Below are 20,494 nucleotides of genomic sequence, written 5' to 3' on the forward strand. Positions count from 1 at the left end.
AAAGGGCCACTATCTCAGGCTGAGTCCTAAAGGGCCACTATCTCAGGCTGAGTCCTAATGGGCCACTATCTCAGGCTGAGTCCTAACGGGCCACTATCTCAGGCTGAGTCCTAATGGGCCACTATTCCCTACATAATGCACTGCTTTAGACCAGTGACATTATGGGCCCTAGTCAAATGTAGTGCACTTCAAAGGGTAGAGGTTTCTATTTGGGATGCACATTCAGACTCCTCTCTGACCTACAGTAATGTCTCCTCTGGCTGCATGTGGAGGCGTGACCGTGTGGTCCGGGGTGTGTGTGTGTGTGTGTGTGTGTGTGTGTGTGTGTGTGTGTGTGTGTGTGTGTGTGGGTGTGTGTGTGTGTGTGGTGCAATGTGGTTTGGAGGTAAATAGGGCCAGGCAGAAATAGAACACTATCTTTAGTCTCTACAGAGAAAGAACAGCTTCGCTCCATCTTCATCTGGTCAAGACGCAGAGCGAGAGACAGGCTAAAGTACCACTGTCTGGCTCAAACCCTGTGACTCAGCCCAGAGCCCAGTGGAGTGACCCAAGGGGGTGTGTGTGTGTCTACTGTATGCGTGCACTTTGTCACTTTATGTGTGAGTCACCCTCTCCTCTTCCCTCCTCCTCCTTTTCCTCCACCCTCATCCTCCCTCTCCTCCTTCACCCTCCACATCCCTCTCCTCCATCCTCTCCTTCTCCCTCCTCCCTCTCGTCCTTCTCCTCTTCCTCCCTCCTCCTCCCTCTTCTCCTCCCTCTCCTCTTCCCTCCTCCTCCTTTTCTCCTCCCTCATCCTACCTCTCCTCCTCCCTCCTCCTCCCTCTCCTCCATCACCCTCCCAATCCCTCTCCTCCATCCTCTCCTTCTCCCTCGTCGCTCTCGTCCCTCTCCTCCTCCTCCCTCTCCTCTTCCCTCCTCCTCCTTTTCCTCCTCCCTCATCCTACCTCTCCTCCTCCCTCCTCCTCCCTCTCCTCCTTCACCCAATCCCTATCCTCCATCCTCTCCTTCTCCCTCCTCCCTCTCGTCCCTCTCCTCACTCTCCTCCTCCCTCTCCTTCCTCTCCTCCTCCCTCCCTCTCCTCCCTCCCCCCCTTCCTCTCCTCCTCCCTCTCCTCCTCCCTCTCCTCCCTCCTCCTCTCTTCCCTCTCCTCCTCCCTCTCCTCCTCCCTCTCGTCCCTCTCGTCCCTCTCCTCCTCCTCCCTCTCCTCCTCCCGCTCCTCTTCCCTCCTCCTCCTTTTCCTCCTCCCTCATCCTACCTCTCCTCCTCCCTCCTCCTCCCTCTCCTCCTTCACCCAATCCCTCTCCTCCATCCTCTCCTTCTCCCTCCTCCCTCTCGTCCCTCTCCTCTTCCTCCCTCCTCCTCCCTCTCTTCCTCCCTCTCCTCACTCTCCTCCTCCCTGTCCTCCCTCTCCTCCCTCCCCCCTTCTCTCCTCCCTCTCCTCCTCCCTCTCCTCCCTCCTCTCCTCCCTCTCCTCCTCCTCTCCTCCTCCCTCTCCTCCTCCCTCTCCTCCCTCTCCTCCTTCCTCCCTCCTCCCTCCCTCTCTTCCTCCTCTCCTCCTCCCTCCCCCCTTCTCTCCTCCCTCTCCTCCTCCCTCTCCTCCTCCTCTCCTCTCCTCTCCTCTCCTCCTCCTCCTCTCCTCCTCCCTCTCCTCCTCCCTCTCCTCCCTCTCCTCCTCCCTCTCATCCTCCCTCTCCTCCCTCTCCTCCTCCCTCCCTCCTCATACTATGTACCTGACTCATCCACAATGCTAAGTGGACAGATCTGTAAAACCATTTGTTTGAGCTCAGAGGAAGACATGTGTTAGCACTGTGGCCTTGAACCTCTGAAGTCATCTCTGTAACAGTGGTTAAGTCTCTCTTATGATGTCCTCTTGTCTAAATAGCTGTCCATCTGTCTCCTGTCTTCTTCTTCTCCCTCACCACAGATGATTATCAATCTATCTTTCTTTTGATGGAGTCCTATCTAGCTGATTCATTTGATCTATCCTTCTTCTGCTACTACTTCCAAACTAATTTGCAGGGCATTGTACCAACTCCATTGCAGGGCATTGTACCAACTCCTTTGCAGGGCATTGTACCAACTCCTTTGCAGGGCATTGTACCAACTCCTTTGCAGGGCATTGTACCAACTCCTTTGCAGGGCATTGTACCAACTCATTTGTAGGGCATTGTACCAACTCCTTTGTAGGGCATTGTACCAACTCATTTGCAGGGCATTGTACCAACTCCTTTGCAGGGCGATGTACCAACTCATTTGCAGGGCATTGTACCAACTCCTTTGTAGGGCGATGTACCAACTCCTATGCAGGACATTGTACCAACTCCTTTGTAGGGCATTGTACCAACTCCTATGCAGGACATTGTACTTGTAAGTAAGCATTTCACGGTTAAACATGTTGTGTTCGGCGCATGTGGCAAATAAGGTTAGATTTGATTTGATTCACAGGACCTTTTCTGAGATGCTTTGTCGATACAGCCATGATCTGACCATAGACTGTAGAAATATATAGAGCCTCTATTGTCCAAAAGGCACTTTAAGCGTCATTTTAATGTAGTCAAAGTAGTCAACTGGGTTTTAGCCTTGATGCCCACGCTGTCACAGACATTATGATGGCATGAATCTGACAGAGTGTGGGGAAAGAATATGGTTAGAAGAAATATTAAAGGGATGGGTTGGAGACATATTATAGGGATGGTTTGGAGACATATTAAAGGGATGGGTTGGAGACATATTAAAGGGATGGTTTGGAGACATATTAAAGGGATGGGTTGGAGACATATTATAGGGATGGTTTGGAGACATATTAAAGGGATGGGTTGGAGACATATTATAGGGATGGTTAGAAGAAATATTAAAGGGATGGGTTGGAGACATATTAAAGGGATGGTTTGTAGATATATTAAAGGGATGGGTTGGAGACATATTAAAGGGATGGTTTGTAGATATATTAAAGGGATGGGTTGGAGACATATTAAAGGGATGGTTTGGAGACATATTAAAGGGATGGGTTGGAGACATATTAAAGGGATGGGTTGGAGACATATTATAGGGATGGTTTGGAGACATATTAAAGGGATGGGTTGGAGACATATTAAAGGGATGGTTTGGAGACATATTAAAGGGATGGGTTGGAGACATATTATAGGGATGGTTAGAAGAAATATTAAAGGGAAGGTTTGGAGACATATTAAAGGGATGGCTTGGAGACATATTATAGGGATAGTTTGGAGACATATTATAGGGATGGTTTGGAGACATATTAAAGGGATGGTTTGGAGACATATTAAAGGGATGGTTTGTAGATATATTAAAGGGATGGTTTGGAGACATATTATAGGGATGGTTTGGAGACATATTCAAGGGATGGTTTGGAGACATATTAAAGGGATGGTTTGTAGATATATTAAAGGGATGGTTTGGAGACATATTATAGGGATGGTTTGGAGACATATTAAAGGGATGGTTTGTAGATATATTAAAGGGATGGTTTGGAGACATATTATAGGGATGGTTTGGAGACATATTAAAGGGATGGTTTGGAGACATATTAAAGGGATGGTTTGTAGATATATTAAAGGGATGGTTTGGAGACATATTATAGGGATGGTTTGGAGACATATTATAGGGATGGCTTGGAGACATTAAAGGGATGGGTTGGAGACATATAAAAGGGGTGGGTTGGAAACATATTAAAGGGATGGTTTGTAGATGTATTAAAGGGATGGTTTGTAGATATATTAAAGGGATGGTTTGGAGACATATTAAAGGGATAGTTTGGAGACATATTAAAGGGATGGTTTGGAGACATATTAATGGGATAGTTTGGAGACATATTAAAGGGATGGTTTGGAGACATATAAAAGGGATGGGTTGGAGACACGTTATTGATTCCAAGTGCCGTACATTTGAAATAAACCATATGATCTTAACGGGTCTTGATAGCACAACTAGCATGTAGCTTAATTGTGAGAAGCAAACAAGTAGCAACGTAAACAGTAGTAAGTATTAGCGTAGCTAACATAGCATTACCATTAAATATCCAATGTTTTCATAGAGCATTTCCATATTATAATGTCAGGCTGTTTTAGATATTAGCATAGCATAGCAACATCAACATGAAGTAGTCAATATTAGCATATAGCATATTAGCATGTCAATTATGTGCTGTACATATTACTGTATTAGCATAGTATAGCATAGCAACATCAACATGAAGTAGTCAATATTAGCATATAGCATATTAGCATGTCAATTCTGTGCTGTACATATTACTGTATTAGCATAGTATAGCATAGCAACATTAACACAGCCTTTTCCGGTATTAGCGTATAGCATTAGCAATGTGAGACGATACCTTGGTGGTGTCTGTGGCGCTGATGACCCATGTGCAGTTAGCATTGTTGTCGTACTGGACAGGGTAGTTTGGTGAGGCGATGATGCCGTTAGGGCCTCTCAGCTGACCACCACACATAGGAGCTGAAAGAGAAAATAAAAACAAACTCTTATTGACTTTTTTATTCAAGTTTATTTTATTTTTATATAGCCCTTGAGTACATCAGCTGATATATCTCGAAGTGCTGTACAGAAACCCAGCCTAAAACCCCAAACAGCAAGCAATGCAGGTGTAGAAGCACGGAAGTATTGAAGTTTAATGGATCTATTTCATCCTGTTTGTGAAACTACTTCAGAGGCGTCCAATATCTTGTCCGACAGTCTGTATATCTGCCTTTTAACGCACGCTCTAGAATGCCCTTTCAGCCAATCAGAATTCAGTATTCAACTACGTCGTGGTACAAGTATATGTAAAAACACACATATCATGCCAAAAAGTTAGTTCAAAAAGGGTTTCAAAAGAGGACAGTAAAGGCCAACCACATCTCAGCTTAAAAACAGACCAAAAAATCCCAGAATTGACAGCAACCCTTTTAGTGCTGACCAAGACAGAGTGGAGAAACATAAAACACACGACCAAGAGAGGAAAGCTTGTTTCCCCCTCTATCATCACAACAGAGGACAGCCAGACCAGCTAAACCCTGTCTCATCTCAAGCCCCAATAGGACAGAAGATACTGAAGAGAAGCGCTATAATATGTCTGACTATGTCTGACTATTGAATGTTTGAATGTTGTTTGACAATACTAGAATCGAGACCATAGTAAAGGGGATGGGCCGACTCAATTAAAAAGAAGCCGATCAATTTAGCATGCTGGAGAGAAAACAGAAATTACAGCTCCCTGAGAGCTGTAGGAAACCTCCCTGATAGCTGTAGGAAATCTCCCTGAGAACTGTAGGAAACCTCCCTGAGAACTGTAGGAAACCTCCCTGAGAGCTGTAGGAAACCTCCCTGAGAACTGTAGTAAACCTCCCTGAGAGCTGTAGGAAATCTCCCTGATAGCTGTAGGAAACCTCCCTGAGAACTGTAGGAAACCTCCCTGAGAACTGTAGGAAACCTCCCTGGAAAACCTGCCTGAGAACTGCGGTAAACCTCCCTGAGAACTGTAGTAAACCTCCCTGATAGCTGTAGTTAACCTCCCTGAGAACTGCGGTAAACCTCCCTGAGAACTGTAGTAAACCTCCCTGATAGCTGTAGTTAACCTCCCTGAGAACTGTAGGAAACCTCCCTGAGAACTGTAGTAGTTACAGATAGACTCTTGCCCAAAAAATGTCAACATCAAACAATGACCAATGGGACAATATATTTCAACATCTGAATGTTGGGAATGATGACAGATGGAATATGGGAAATTCATGTCTATTTTGTGATGTCATTAAAATGATCAGAAATACATTTTAACAGAAACATTGTAACTTTAGGAGCTTTCACACTGTATATATCAGATTTACATTTTCTAAAATTGTACATTTACCTAAGCAAGTAGGTTAAGAACAAATTCCTATTACAATGACTGCCTACCGGGGATAACCTCCTTGTTCAGGGGCAGAACAACAGATTTTTACCTTGTCAGCTTGGGGATTCGATCCAAAAACCGAACGCTCTACCCACTAGGTTTACTGCCGCCCCACGTACTTCTAAATGTTGTAAAACGTATATGATTAAATATGAAACTATTTTTGAAAAGATAGCAATCTGATTTTAGTCTTCTAAATGAGAATTGTTTTTCTTGCCAACTTGTGCCCAGTCAGGAGCTACGCCAAAGTGAGCTCAGAGTTCATGTCAACATGATGGAATCTCCTTTCAGGCCAGAGTGCTTAGAAGGACTTGCTATGAATTGAAATACAGACCAGAGAACGTGAGGACGTGGTCCAAACGTTGATATGGTTAAAACTACAAGAACAGAAAATGTTAAGACCCTCTGAAACTCTCATCGATTGAATAAGGTAAAGACTTAACCAAGCATTCACAGTCTGCAGCTGGGTATGTAAAGTAGTCTAGGACAATTTGACCAAAGACGAGAGTGAATGACAGATCCCTCTAACCCCTGTGTTGGACACCTGAAGTATACATTATAAGAACACTCCAAGACAAAGAGGCCTACAACTAAAAAGGACAACTACTGTCGAGACTTACATCGAACTACTCTCCATAGACGGATCGAGTGGTTTTGACAGAGAAACGACAAATATGCGTAAATATGTATATTGCAGTTCTAATCCGAATGAGTGGATGTTAGGGTGCTAAATATTCTGGCTATGGTGAACGTCGTTTACAAATGTACCCCTGTATTAGCTAACACAACGTGCCATTGGAACACAGGAGTGATGGTTGCTGATAATGGGCCTCTGTACACCTATGTAGATATTCCATAAAAAATCAGCCGTTTCCAGCTACAATAGTCATTTACAACATTAACAATGTCTACACTGCATTTCTGATCAATTTGATGTTATTTTAATGGACCAAAAAAGGTGCTTTTTCTTTCAAAAATAAGAACATTTCTAAGTGACCCCAAACTTTTGAACGATAGTGTATGTAAGATAAGTTAAGTCTCTGTTAAGTCTCCCCCCTCTCCTTACCTTCCCTTCCATTGTATAATCAAACAGTCATGCCTTTGTTAGTCCACTAGGGACCTGCTTTCATTGCATTATTTTAGTAATCAATAATATATCCCGTGTGTGTGTGTGTGTTTATGTATTTCTGTGTGATTATTTAGTTAGTAAATAAATAATTAAACCAATTTTTGTATCGCTGAGTCAACACTTTAAGGGTCTTGCAGATCCAGGAATTTTGCGACGTTCAGAATGAGACTGATGAGGTAATCATTAATAATTGACTGTTATTGATGAGGTAATAATTAATAATTGACAGTTATTAATGTAAGAGATATTTATAGATCTTTAGAGTTTAAGTCGGGAGATAGTAACTCAGTAAACAACTGTTCCCGTGGTGCCCCAAATTGCTAATGAGTTAATTGTCACATGATTAATTTAATCGAGTACTAATTAAACGTACTAGGTAATTATTCGATAAATAGCAGTCATCACATTAATGAAAGTCACGTCACGAGAAGTAGTTAACTGAATTTTGGAGGGCACTCTAACTTCTACTCTGTCCTTGGTCCCCTTGGGCCTCTAGCAGAACCTTAACAATCCTCAAATTAAAGCAGGCCATGCCTAATGAAGGTTTTAAAGAAAGACCTGGGTGTCTGGGGCTAATTGACTCTAGTTAAGAGGTCTAGTCCCAGACTAATCTTAATGAGGTATGTCTGAAGTTTATAGGTCCTTAGGCAACACCTGTACCCCTCCAACACCCCCCCCAACACCCATCTCCCCCTCCAACACCCCTCCCCCTTCAATACCCCCCCCCTCCAACACCCATCTACCCCTCCAACACCCATCTCTCCCTCCAACACCCCTCTCCCCCTCCAACAACCCCTCCCCCCTCCAACAACCCCTCCCCCTCCAACACCCCTCTCCCCCTCCAACAACCCCTCCCCCTCCAACACCCCTCTCCCCCTCCAACAACCCCTCCCCCTCCAATACCCCCACCCCCCTCCAACAAACGTTCAACACCCATCTCCCCCTCCAATACCCCCCCTCCAACACCCCTCTCCCCCTCCAACAACCCCTCCCCCTCCAACACCCCTCTCCCCCTCCAACAACCCCTCCCCCTCCAATACCCCCACCCCCCTCCAACAAACGTTCAACACCCATCTCCCCCTCCAATATCCCCCCTCCAACACCCCTCCCCCCTCCAACACCCCTCTCCCCCTCCAACAACCCCTCCCCCTCCAACACCCCTCTCCCCCTCCAACAACCCGGCCCCCTCCAACACCCCTCTCCCCCTCCAACACCCCTCCCCCCTCCAACACCCCTCTCCCCCTCCAACAACCCCTCCCCCTCCAACACCCATCTCCCATCCAACACCTTTTCAACACCCCTCTCCACTTCAAACAAACCTTCAACACCCCTCTCCCTCTCCAACAAACCTTCAACAACCCTCTCACCCCTCTCCCCCTTCCAACAAACCTTCAACACCCCTCTCCCCTCTCCCCCTTCCAACAAACCTTCAACACCCCTCTCACCCCTCTCCCCCTTCCAACAAACCTTCAACACCCCTCTCACCCCTCTCCCCCTTCCAACAAACCTTCAACACCCCTCTCCCCCTCCAACAAACCTTCAACACCCATCTCCCCCTTCCAACAAACCTTCAACACCCCTCTCCCCCTTCCAACAAACCTTCAACACCCCTCTAACCCCTCTCCCCCTTCCAACAAACCTTCAACACCCCTCTCACCCCTCTCCCCCTTCCAACAAACCTTCAACACCCCTCTCACCCCCCTTCCAACAAACCTTCAACACCCCTCTCCCTCTTCCAACAAACCTTCAACACCCCTCTCACCCCTCTCCCCCTTCCAACAAACCTTCAACACCCCTCTCCCCCTTCCAACAAACCTTCAACACCCCTCTCCCCCTTCCAACAAACCTTCAAGACCCCTCTCCCCCTTCCAACAAACCTTCAACACCCCTCTCCCCCTTCCAACAAACCTTCAACACCCCTCTCTCCCTCCAACAAACCTTCAACACCCCACTCCCCCTTCCAACAAACCTTCAACACCCCTCTCCCTCTTCCAACAAACCTTCAACACCCCTCTCCCCCTCTCCCCCTTCCAACAAACCTTCAACACCCCTCTCCCCCTTCCAACAAACTTTCAACACCCCTCTCCCTCTCCAACAAACCTTCAACAACCCTCTCCCTTCCAACAAACTTCAACACCCCTCTCCCCCTTCCAACAAACCTTCAACACCCCTCTCATCCCTCTCCCTCTCCAACAAACCTTCAACACCCCTCTCCCCCTTCCAACAAACCTTCAACACCCCTCTCCCCCTTCACACAAACCTTCAACACCCCTCTCCCCCTTCACACAAACCTTCAACACCCCTCTCCCTTCCAACAAACTTCAACACCCCTCTCCCCCTTCCAACAAACCTTCAACACCCCTCTCACCCCTCTCCCTCTCCAACAAACCTTCAACACCCCTCTCCCCCTTCCAACAAACCTTCAACACCCCTCCCCCCCTTCACACAAACCTTCAACACCCCTCTCCCCCTTCACACAAACCTTCAACACCCCTCTCCCCTCTCCCCCTTCCAACAAACCTTCAACACCCCTCTCACCCCTCTCCCCCTTCCAACAAACCTTCAACACCCCTCTCCCCCTTCCAACAATCCTCTCCCCCTTCCAACAACCTTTCAACACCTTTTCAACACCCCTCTCCCCCTCCAACAAACTTTCAACACCTTTTCAACACCCCTCTCCCCCTTCCAACAACCTTTCAACACCTTTTCAACACCCCTCTCCCCCTCCAACAAACCTTCAACACCTTTTCAACACCCCTCTCACCCCTCTCCCCCTTCCAACAAACCTTCAACACCCCTCTCCCCCTTCCAACAACCCCTCCCCCTCCAACAACCTCTCCCCCTCCAACACCCCTCTCGCCTTCCAACAAACCTTCAACACCCCTCTCCCCCTCCAACAAACCTTCAACACCCCTCTCGCCTTCCAACAAACCTTCAACACCTCTCACCCCCTTCCAACAAACCTTCAACACCCCTCTCACCCCTCTCCCCCTTCCAACAAACCTTCAACACCCCTCTCACCCCTCTCCCCCTTCCAACAAACCTTCAACACCCCTCTCCCCCTTCCAACAAACCTTCAACACCCCTCTCCCCCTTCCAACAAACCTTCAACACCCCTCTCCCCCTTCCAACAAACCTTCAACACCCCTCTCCCCCTCCAACAAATCTTCAACACCCCTCTCCCCCTTCCAACAACCTTTCAACACCTTTTCAACACCCCTCTCCCCCTCCAACAAACCTTCAACACCCCTCTCACCCCTCTCCCCCTTCCAACAAACCTTCAACACCCCTCTCCCCCTTCCAACAACCCTCTCCCCCTTCCAACAACCTTTCAACACCTTTTCAACACCCCTCTCCCCCTCCAAAACCAGCTACATTAACGAAAGAGTAGCATTCATTCTAAAGTTTAGCATAAACTAATGAAGTAATTAATTTGAGTGGTCCTGATAGCGAGGGTGACCTTAATGAAATATAATACTGTGTAGGTTTGAACTGCAAAGTCCAATCGTCTATATTCCCCATTTCTGGTTAATAACGAGGTTGATTATCTCCCCTGTTAATACGCTCTCTGTCTCGTGGCTGCAGTGCTGCTGGTCTAGTCAACCTGCAATCAAGATAATAAGGTCTCAGAGATAAACACTAGCTTTCCCGAATGGAACCCCATTCCGTATGTAGTGCACTAGTTTTGGGCCTTGGTCAAAAGTAACGCACTAAATAAGGTATAAGGTGCCATTCTTTATATTTTATTTACCTAGACAAGTCAGTTAATAAGAACACATTCTTATTTACAATGACGGGCTAGGAACAGTGGGTTAACTGCCTTGTTAAGGGGGAACAGTGGGTTAACTGCCTTGTTCAGGGGAACAGTGGGTTAACTGCGTTGTTCAGGGGAACAGTGGGTTAACTGCCTTGTTCAGGGGGAACAGTGGGTTAACTGCCTTGTCCAGGGGAACAGTGGGTTAACTGCCTTGTTCAGGGGGAACAGTGGGTTAACTGCCTTGTTCAGGGGGAACAGTGGGTTAACTGCCTTGTTCAGGGGAACAGTGGGTTAACTGCCTTGTTCAGGGGAACAGTGGGTTAACTGCCTTGTTCAGGGGAACAGTGGGTTAACTGCCTTGTTCAGGGGAACAGTGGGTTAACTGCCTTGTTCAGGGGAACAGTGGGTTAACTGCCTTGTTCAGGGGAACAGTGGGTTAACTGCCTTGTTCAGGGGAAACAGTGGGTTAACTGCCTTGTTCAGGGGAACAGTGGGTTAACTGCCTTGTTCAGGGGAACAGTGGGTTAACTGCCTTGTTCAGGGGAACAGTGGGTTAACTGCCTTGTTCAGGGGAACAGTGGGTTAACTGCCTTGTCCAGGGGAACAGTGGGTTAACTGCCTTGTTCAGGGGGAACAGTGGGTTAACTGCCTTGTTCAGGGGGAACAGTGGGTTAACTGCCTTGTTCAGGGGAACAGTGGGTTAACTGCCTTGTTCAGGGGGAACAGTGGGTTAACTGCCTTGTTCAGGGGAACAGTGGGTTAACTGCCTTGTTCAGGGGAACAGTGGGTTAACTGCCTTGTTCAGGGGAACAGTGGGTTAACTGCCTTGTTCAGGGGAAACAGTGGGTTAACTGCCTTGTTCAGGGGAACAGTGGGTTAACTGCCTTGTTCAGGGGAACAGTGGGTTAACTGCCTTGTTCAGGGGAACAGTGGGTTAACTGCCTTGTTCAGGGGAACAGTGGGTTAACTGCCTTGTTCAGGGGAACAGTGGGTTAACTGCCTTGTTCAGGGGGCAGAACGACAGATTTGTACTTTGTCAGCTCGGGGGATTCGATCCAGTAACCTTTGTGCAACTGGCTCAACGCTCTAGGCTACGCTGCCACTGCCTCGGGCAGGTAGAACAGATTATGTGTTAGTTAAAGACCTGTAGTTATCCGGTAGGTCACAGGGTTTGGAAAAACTATGGGTCCCAAATTGGGACACTTTTCACTATGTTCCCTTGGTCAAAATAAGTGAGGTGTATAGGGTTTAGGGTGCGATGTGGGACACAGACTCAGAGGTCCTAAGGCTGGTTACACAGACATCCCAAGATCTGAATTACCAATCACATCAGATCTTTTCACATCAGATCCTGTTCTGAGCTGATCTGATTGGTTAAAAAAAACAATTAGTAAAAAGAAGATCAGACCTGGGTTTTGAATGGCCCTAGATTACACCTACTAAACAGCCAATGAGGACGAAGTAATGAGGATTAGCAACACTTTAATTTGGCTTTAGATAAATCAACAATTCCTGGATTATGGTTAATTTTCAGTTTAAACAGTTTGGGTCCAGAGAAATGTAAATCCAAGGTTAATTAATGCTAATCAGTGTTAATTAACCTGTTCAACAACTCTACTCACGGATCACTTTAATCCTGGTCTGTGATACTGTTTTATCCACCATTTTAGAATTAAACTTTGACAAAGCAAGAGCCTCAAAATATTCACATTGTCCTCCATGAGAAAGTTTACTGTAATCCAAATGGGCATCTATTGTTTGGATGAGAGGAAGTACAATCAGATTACCCACAAATCCTTAGGAGATGGGTATCCCCCCATTCCTGAGTGGTATAATCTCATTGTGACTCAATTGAATCAGTACAAAGGCGTTCGCATGCTTCCCAGCTGAAACAGTTCGGAAGAGTTTGTGCAAAAGTTTTTGTTTTGTTTTGGACTTTGGTGAGGGTTTTCTCCGGCTGTTCGGGCACTCACATTGTATTATTGAGGCCAAAGTCAGCAGCCAAAGTCTCCGCCCCTTCTTCAGTGATTGGTCAACAGTATGGCTTCTTCAATAAAGTCTTTGTTTTCATTCAACGAGAGACAAATTGTTTTCATGCTAGTTAGATGAAAAAACAGATTTATTGAGTTATATCTTAGATTAATTCTGACTATTTTATTAAGGAAGTGTATACTGGCTACGGCGTCTCAAAATGGACAAACATTACAATTGGCACTTTTTTCTAGTTCTTTTAACCTTTTTGCACACCCGTTCGGTTCGCATAGCCGAGTAGAGCCAGGCGCCAGCCGAACCGGGTGCTCTTTCAAAAGAGGATTTCCCAAAGCACATTATGTGGAGTGGAGCGGTGGAGATAGCCGATGGCCGACAACGATGATTATGGGGATAAACCACCCGGGCGATTGCATCAGACATCCGTGGCTGTGGAGGGGAGGTTAGGGAAACTGATGAGTGGGGAAGTGCTGAAATAGACACAAAATGGCTGAAGTGCTCCCAGGTGGGTAGTGGTATAAGTACGGTGGGTGGACGGAAGGTTTACCATCTCACACATTGCAGACCCATTTTGTGTGGACGTTAAGTCCAAGGTGGTGTATGACTGCTATTCATTATCTAATGTAGCTTTCTCTAGGGGGCCATCGATACTAATGGCCGGTAGAGAGATACTTTTGAAGATCATTCAGCTGTTCGTTTTTCTCTGGCCTATGTTCTTCTAGGGAAATCAATCATTGTTAAGAATAGGCAAACCCTCTCTCTCTCTCTGTATCTCTCTCTGTATCTCTCTCTGTATCTCTCTCTCTCTCTCTCTCTCTCTCTCTCTCTCTCTCTCTCTCTCTCTCTCTCTCTCTCTCTCTCTCTCTCTCTCTCTCTCTCTCTCTCTCTCTCTCTCTGTATCTCTCTCTCACTGTATCTCTCACTGTATCTCTGTATCTCTGTATCTCTCTCTCGCTCTCTCTCTCTCTGTCTCTCTCTCTATGTCTGTCTCTATGTCTGTCTCTCTATGTCTGTGTCTATGTCTGTCTCTCTATGTCTGTCTCTATGTCTGTCTCTCTATGTATGTCTCTATGTCTGTCTCTCTGTATCGCTCTGTATCTCTCTGTATCTCTCTGTATCTCTCCGTATCTCTCTCTATGTCTCTCTGTATCTCTCTCTCTCTGTATCTCTCTCTCTCTCTCTCTCTCTCTCTCTCATCTCTCTCTCTCTGTCTATGTCTCTGTCTGTGTCTCTGTCTCTCTCTATCGCTGTCTCTCTATATCTCTGTGTCTCTCTCTGTATCTATCTCTGTATATCTCTCTGTATCTCTCTCTGTGTCTCTCTCTGTATCTCTCTCTGTGTCTCTGTCTGTGTTTCTGTCTGTATCTCTCTCTGTATATATCTCTGTGTCTCTCTCTGTGTCTCTCTCTGTGTCTCTGTCTGTGTTTCTCTCTGTATCTCTCTCTGTGTCTCTGTCTGTGTTTCTGTCTGTATCTCTCTCTGTATATATCTCTGTGTCTCTCTCTGTGTCTCTCTCTGTGTCTCTGTCTGTGTTTCTGTCTGTATCTCTCTCTGTATATCTCTCTGTATCTCTCTCTGTATCCCTCTCTGTGTCTCTCTCTGTGTTTCTGTCTGTGTTTCTGTCTGTATCTCTCTCTTTGTATCAGTGTGAGATTTAGTCAGTAGTTGAACTCTCTCTCTAACTCAAGGACAGACAGTGATGTGATGCAGTGTGCGTGTAGCCCATGTCAAATGGCTAGTTAGTTAGGGGGAGTCTAGTCCATGTCAAATGGCTAGTTAGTTAGGGGGAGTCTAGTCCATGTCAAAGAGCTAGTTAGGTTTGTGGTAACTATGGTAGCTAGTATGGTTGTGGTAACTGTGGTAGCTAGTATGGTTGTGGTAACTGTGGTAGCTAGTATGGTTATGGTAACTGTGGTAGCTAGTATGGTTGTGGTAACTGTGGTAGCTAGTATGGTTGTGGTAACTATGGTAGCTAGTATGGTTGTGGTAACTATGGTAGCTAGTATGGTTGTGGTAACTGTGGTAGCTAGTATGGTTGTGGTAAATGTGGTAGCTAGTATGGTTGTGGTAACTGGGGTAGCTAGTATGGTTGTGGTAACTGGGGTAGCTAGTATGGTTGTGGTAACTATGGTAGCTAGTATGGTTGTGGTAACTATGGTAGCTAGTATGGTTGTGGTAACTGTGGTAGCTAGTATGGTTGTGGTAACTATGGGAGCTAGTATGGTTGTGGTAACTGTGGTAGCTAGTATGGTTGTGGTAACTGTGGTAGCTAGTATGGTTGTGGTAACTGTGGTAGCTAGTATGGTTGTGGTAACTGTGGTAGCTAGTATGGTTCTGGTAACTGTGGTAGCTAGTATGGTTGTGGTAACTATGGTAGCTAGTATGGTTGTGGTAACTGTGGTAGCTAGTATGGTTGTGGTAACTGTGGTAGCTAGTATGGTTATGGTAACTGTGGTAGCTAGTATGGTTATGGTAACTATGGTAGCTAGTATGGTTGTAGTAACTATGGTAGCTAGTACGGTTGTGGTAACTGTGGTAGCTAGTATGGTTGTGGTAACTGTGGTAGCTAGTATGGTTGTGGTAACTGTGGTAGCTAGTGGGGTTGTGGTAAATGTGGTAGCTAGTATGGTTGTGGTAACTGTGGTAGCTAGTATGGTTGTGGTAACTGTGGTAGCTAGTACGGTCGTGGTAACTGTGGTAGCTAGTACGGTTGTGGTAACTGTTGTAGCTAGTATGGTTGTGGTAACTGTGGTAGCTAGTATGGTTGTGGTAACTGTGGTAGCTAGTATGGTTGTGGTAACTGTGGTAGCTAGTATGGTTGTGGTAACTGTGGTAGCTAGTATGGTTGTGGTAACTGTGGTAGCTAGTATGGTTGTGGTAACTGTGGTAGCTAGTATGGTTGTGGTAACTATGGTAGCTAGTATGGTTGTGGTAACTGTGGTAGCTAGTATGGTTGTGGTAACTGTGGTAGCTAGTATGGTTGTGGTAACTGTGGTAGCTAGTATGGTTGTGGTAACTGTGGTAGCTAGTATGGTTGTGGTAACTGTGGTAGCTAGTATGGTTGTGGTAACTGTGGTAGCTAGTATGGTTGTGGTAACTGTGGTAGCTAGTATGGTTGTGGTAACTGCGGTAGCTAGTATAGTTGTGGTAACTGTGGTAGCTAGTATGGTTGTGGTAACTGTGGTAGCTAGTATGGTTCTGGTAACTGGGGTAGCTAGTATGGTTGTGGTAACTGTGGTAGCTAGTGTGGTTGTGGTAACTGTGGTAGCTAGTATGGTTGTGGTAACTGTGGTAGCTAGTATGGTTGTGGTAACTATGGTAGCTAGTGGGGTTGTGGTAACTGTGGTAGCTAGTATGGTTGTGGTAACTGTGGTAGCTAGTATGGTTGTTGTAACTGTGGTAGCTAGTATGGTTGTGGTAACTGCGGTAGCTAGTATAGTTGTGGTAACTGTGGTAGCTAGTGTGGTTGTGGTAACTGTGGTAGCTAGTATGTTTGTGGTAACTGTGGTAGCTAGTATGGTTGTGGTAACTGTGGTAGCTAGTATGGTTGTGGTAACTGTGGTAGCTAGTATGGTTGTGGTAACTGTGGTAGCTAGTATGGTTGTGGTAACCATGGTAGCTAGTATGGTTGTGGTAACTGTGGTAGCTAGTATGGTTGTGGTAACTGCGGTAGCTAGTATAGTTGTGGTAACTGTGGTAGCTAGTATGGTTGTGGTAACTGTGGTAGCTAGTATGGTTGTGGTAACTATGGTAGCTAGTGGGGGTGTGATAACCTATTATCTTCGTATTCCGGAAATCATCCAGCCAGGAAAACCTCTGAATTCTGGAATAGTTATTGACAATACTGCAGCCTTACTAACTAGTTAGCGGTGGACAATCCCCCTGTTCTGAGACCTAGAATTGGTTGTTTCCTTTGTGGGATTTTATGGATAACGATATCCTTCCGGACGACAGATGTCCGTGTGTTCAAAGGGACCCAGATTCGTGCCCGGAGAGGTCTCTGGTTCAAGCCCAGGTAGGGATAAGGAGAGGTCTCTGGTTCAAGCCCAGGTAGGGATGAGGAGAGGTCTCTGGTTCAAGCCCAGGTAGGGATAAGGAGAGGTCTCTGGTTCAAGCCCAGGTAGGGATAAGGAGAGGTTTCTGGTTCAAGCCCAGGTAGGGATAAGGAGAAGTCTCTGGTTCAAGCCCAGGTAGGGATAAGGAGAGGTCTCTGGTTCAAGCCCAGGTAGGGATAAGGAGAGGTCTCTGGTTCAAGCCCAGGTAAGGATAAGGAGAAGTCTCTGGTTCAAGCCCAGGTAGGGATAAGGAGAGGTCTCTGGTTCAAGCCCAGGTAGGGATAAGGAGAGGTCTCTGGTTCAAGCCCAGGTAGGGATAAGGAGAGGTCTCTGGTTCATGCCCAGGTAGGGATAAGGAGAGGTCTCTGGTTCAAGCCCAGGTAGGGATAAGGAGAGGTCTCTGGTTCAAGCCCAGGTAGGGATAAGGAGAGGTCTCTGGTTCAAGCCCAGGTAGGGATAAGGAGAGGTCTCTGGTTCAAGCCCAGGTAAGGATAAGGAGAAGTCTCTGGTTCAAGCCCAGGTAGGGATAAGGAGAGGTCTCTGGTTCAAGCCCAGGTAGGGATAAGGAGAGGTCTCTGGTTCAAGCCCAGGTAGGGATAAGGAGAGGTCTCTGGTTCAAGCCCAGGTAGGGATAAGGAGAGGTCTCTGGTTCAAGCCCAGGTAGGGATAAGGAGAGGTCTCTGGTTCAAGCCCAGGTAGGGATAAGGAGAGGTCTCTGGTTCAAGCCCAGGTAGGGATAAGGAGAAGTCTCTGGTTCAAGCCCAGGTAGGGATAAGTAGATTGAGGGAAGCAACACTGTTACCTCAGTAATGTAATCCAGTTGACTTCTCTTTCTCTCTCTCAAGGACAGCGTTGTGATGCAAGTGAGAGTTTTTCTGTTTACTCATAGTACAGGTATGACAGTATGATTTATGAACACTTACATTGTTTGGGTTTAATTACTCAACCCAACTTTCTTTTTTTTTTTCGCGGAGTTTCCCCCTCTCACGGCACTTTCCAATTACAGGGACGTTTTTAGAGTAATGACCCAGCGTTTCATGGTCTTGAATCGATGAAACAAGACAAATAATCATTTTACCAATAGATCACCAATTTCAAACCAATGAAAGGGGTGATTGAATTATCCCACCCAAACAGTGTTTAAGGAATATTGTCACGTCCATAGTCAATCCGTGATCAGTGTGTGTGTGTGCGTGTGTGTGTGTGTGTGTGTGTGTGTGTGTGTGTGTGTGTGTGTGTGTGTGTGTGTGTGTGTGTGTGTGTGTGTGATAGGAGTATGGTGCTCTCACATTGCTAAGAGGCTGGATGGGCCTGGTGATAATATGATGCTATAAGGGTCTGCACGGTATTTATTTATATTATTTACCTTTATTAAACTAGGCAAGGTTAACAATAAATTCTTATTTACAACGACGGCCAAACCCGGCCGAACCCTCTCCTGACGACGCAGGACCATTTGTGCGCCGCCCTATGGGACTCCTGATCACGGCCGGTTGTGATATAGGCCGGGATCAAATCTGACACCTCTAGCGATGCAGTGCCTTAGACCGCTGCGACACTGAGGATCCCTAAAGTACTCTGGGGATAATCTGATGATATAGGGGCCTGCAGGGTATAAAGTTATCGGGATAATCTGATGATATAGGGGCCTGCAGGGTATAAAGTACTCTGTGGATAATCTGATGATATAGGGGCCTGCAGGGTATAAAGTACTCTAGTGATAATCTGATGATATAGGGGCCTGCAGGGTATAAAGTACTCTAGTGATAATCTGATGATATAGGGGCCTGCAGGGTATAAAGTACTCTGGGGATAATCTGATGATATATGGGCCTGCAGGGTATAAAGTACTCTAGTGATAATCTGATGATATAGGGGCCTGCAGGGTATAAAGTACTCTGTGGATAATCTGATGATATAGGGGCCTGCAGGGTATGAAGTACTCTGTGGATAATCTGATGATATAGGGGCCTGCAGGGTATAAAGTACTCTGTGGATAATCTGATGATATAGGGGCCTGCAGGGTATAAAGTACTCTGTGGATAATCTGATGATATAGGGGCCTGCAGGGTATAAAGTACTCTGTGGATAATCTGATGATATAGGGGCCTGCAGGGTATAAAGTACTCTGTGGATAATCTGATGATATAGGGGCCTGCAGGGTATAAAGTACTCTGTGGATAATCTGATGATATAGGGGCCTGCAGGGTATAAAGTACTCTAGTGATAATCTGATGATATAGGGGCCTGCAAGGTATAAAGTACTAGTGATAATCTGATGATATAGGGGCCTGCAGGGTATAAAGTACTCTGTGGATAATCTGATGATATAGGGGCCTGCAGGGTATAAAGTACTCTGGGGATAATCTGATGATATAGGGGCCTGCAGGGTATAAAGTTATCGGGATAATCTGATGATATAGGGGCCTGCAGGGTATAAAGTACTCTGTGGATAATCTGATGATATAGGGGCCTGCAGGGTATAAAGTACTCTAGTGATAATCTGATGATATAGGGGCCTGCAGGGTATAAAGTACTCTAGTGATAATCTGATGATATAGGGGCCTGCAGGGTATAAAGTACTCTGGGGATAATCTGATGATATAGGGGCCTGCAGGGTATAAAGTACTCTAGTGATAATCTGATGATATAGGGGCCTGCAGGGTATAAAGTACTCTGTGGATAATCTGATGATATAGGGGCCTGCAGGGTATGAAGTACTCTGTGGATAATCTGATGATATAGGGGCCTGCAGGGTATAAAGTACTCTGTGGATAATCTGATGATATAGGGGCCTGCAGGGTATAAAGTACTCTGTGGATAATCTGATGATATAGGGGCCTGCAGGGTATAAAGTACTCTGTGGATAATCTGATGATATAGGGGCCTGCAGGGTATGAAGTACTCTGTGGATAATCTGATGATATAGGGGCCTGCAGGGTATAAAGTACTCTGTGGATAATCTGATGATATAGGGGCCTGCAGGGTATAAAGTACTCTAGTGATAATCTGATGATATAGGGGCCTGCAAGGTATAAAGTACTAGTGATAATCTGATGATATAGGGGCCTGCAGGGTATAAAGTACTCTGTGGATAATCTGATGATATAGGGGCCTGCAGGGTATAAAGTACTCTGGGGATAATCTGATGATATAGGGGCCTGCAGGGTATAAAGTACTAGTGATAATCTGATGATATAGGGGCCTGCAGGGTATAAAGTACTCTGTGGATAATCTGATGATATAGGGGCCTGCAGGGTATAAAGTACTCTGTGGATAATCTGATGATATAGGGGCCTGCAGGGTATAAAGTACTAGTGATAATCTGATGATATAGGGGCCTGCAGGGTATAAAGTACTCTGTGGATAATCTGATGATATAGGGGCCTGCAGGGTATAAAGTACTATGTGGATAATCTGATGATATAGGGGCCTGCAGGGTATGAAGTACTCTGTGGATAATCTGATGATATAGGGGCCTGCAGGGTATAAAGTACTAGTGATAATCTGATGATATAGGGGCCTGCAGGGTATAAAGTACTATGTGGATAATCTGATGATATAGGGGCCTGCAGGGTATGAAGTACTCTGTGGATAATCTGATGATATAGGGGCCTGCAGGGTATAAAGTACTAGTGATAATCTGATGATATAGG

At 46.0% G+C, this 20,494-nt stretch overlaps 1 protein-coding gene across 1 annotated transcript in view; it reads right to left on the reverse strand.

Moving 5' to 3' along the window:
* The window catches only part of csmd2 (CUB and Sushi multiple domains 2), an 899,615-nt gene that overhangs the window by 492,884 nt on the left and 386,237 nt on the right, over positions 1-20,494 (reverse strand). Inside the window, exon 10 of the mRNA XM_071373664.1 lies at positions 4,355-4,476. Coding sequence (XP_071229765.1) covers positions 4,355-4,476 — 122 coding nt within the window. The remainder of the gene's footprint in view (positions 1-4,354; positions 4,477-20,494) is intronic.

Source organism: Salvelinus alpinus, chromosome 29 (assembly GCF_045679555.1).
Source record: "Salvelinus alpinus chromosome 29, SLU_Salpinus.1, whole genome shotgun sequence".
Lineage (NCBI taxonomy): Eukaryota > Metazoa > Chordata > Actinopteri > Salmoniformes > Salmonidae > Salvelinus > Salvelinus alpinus.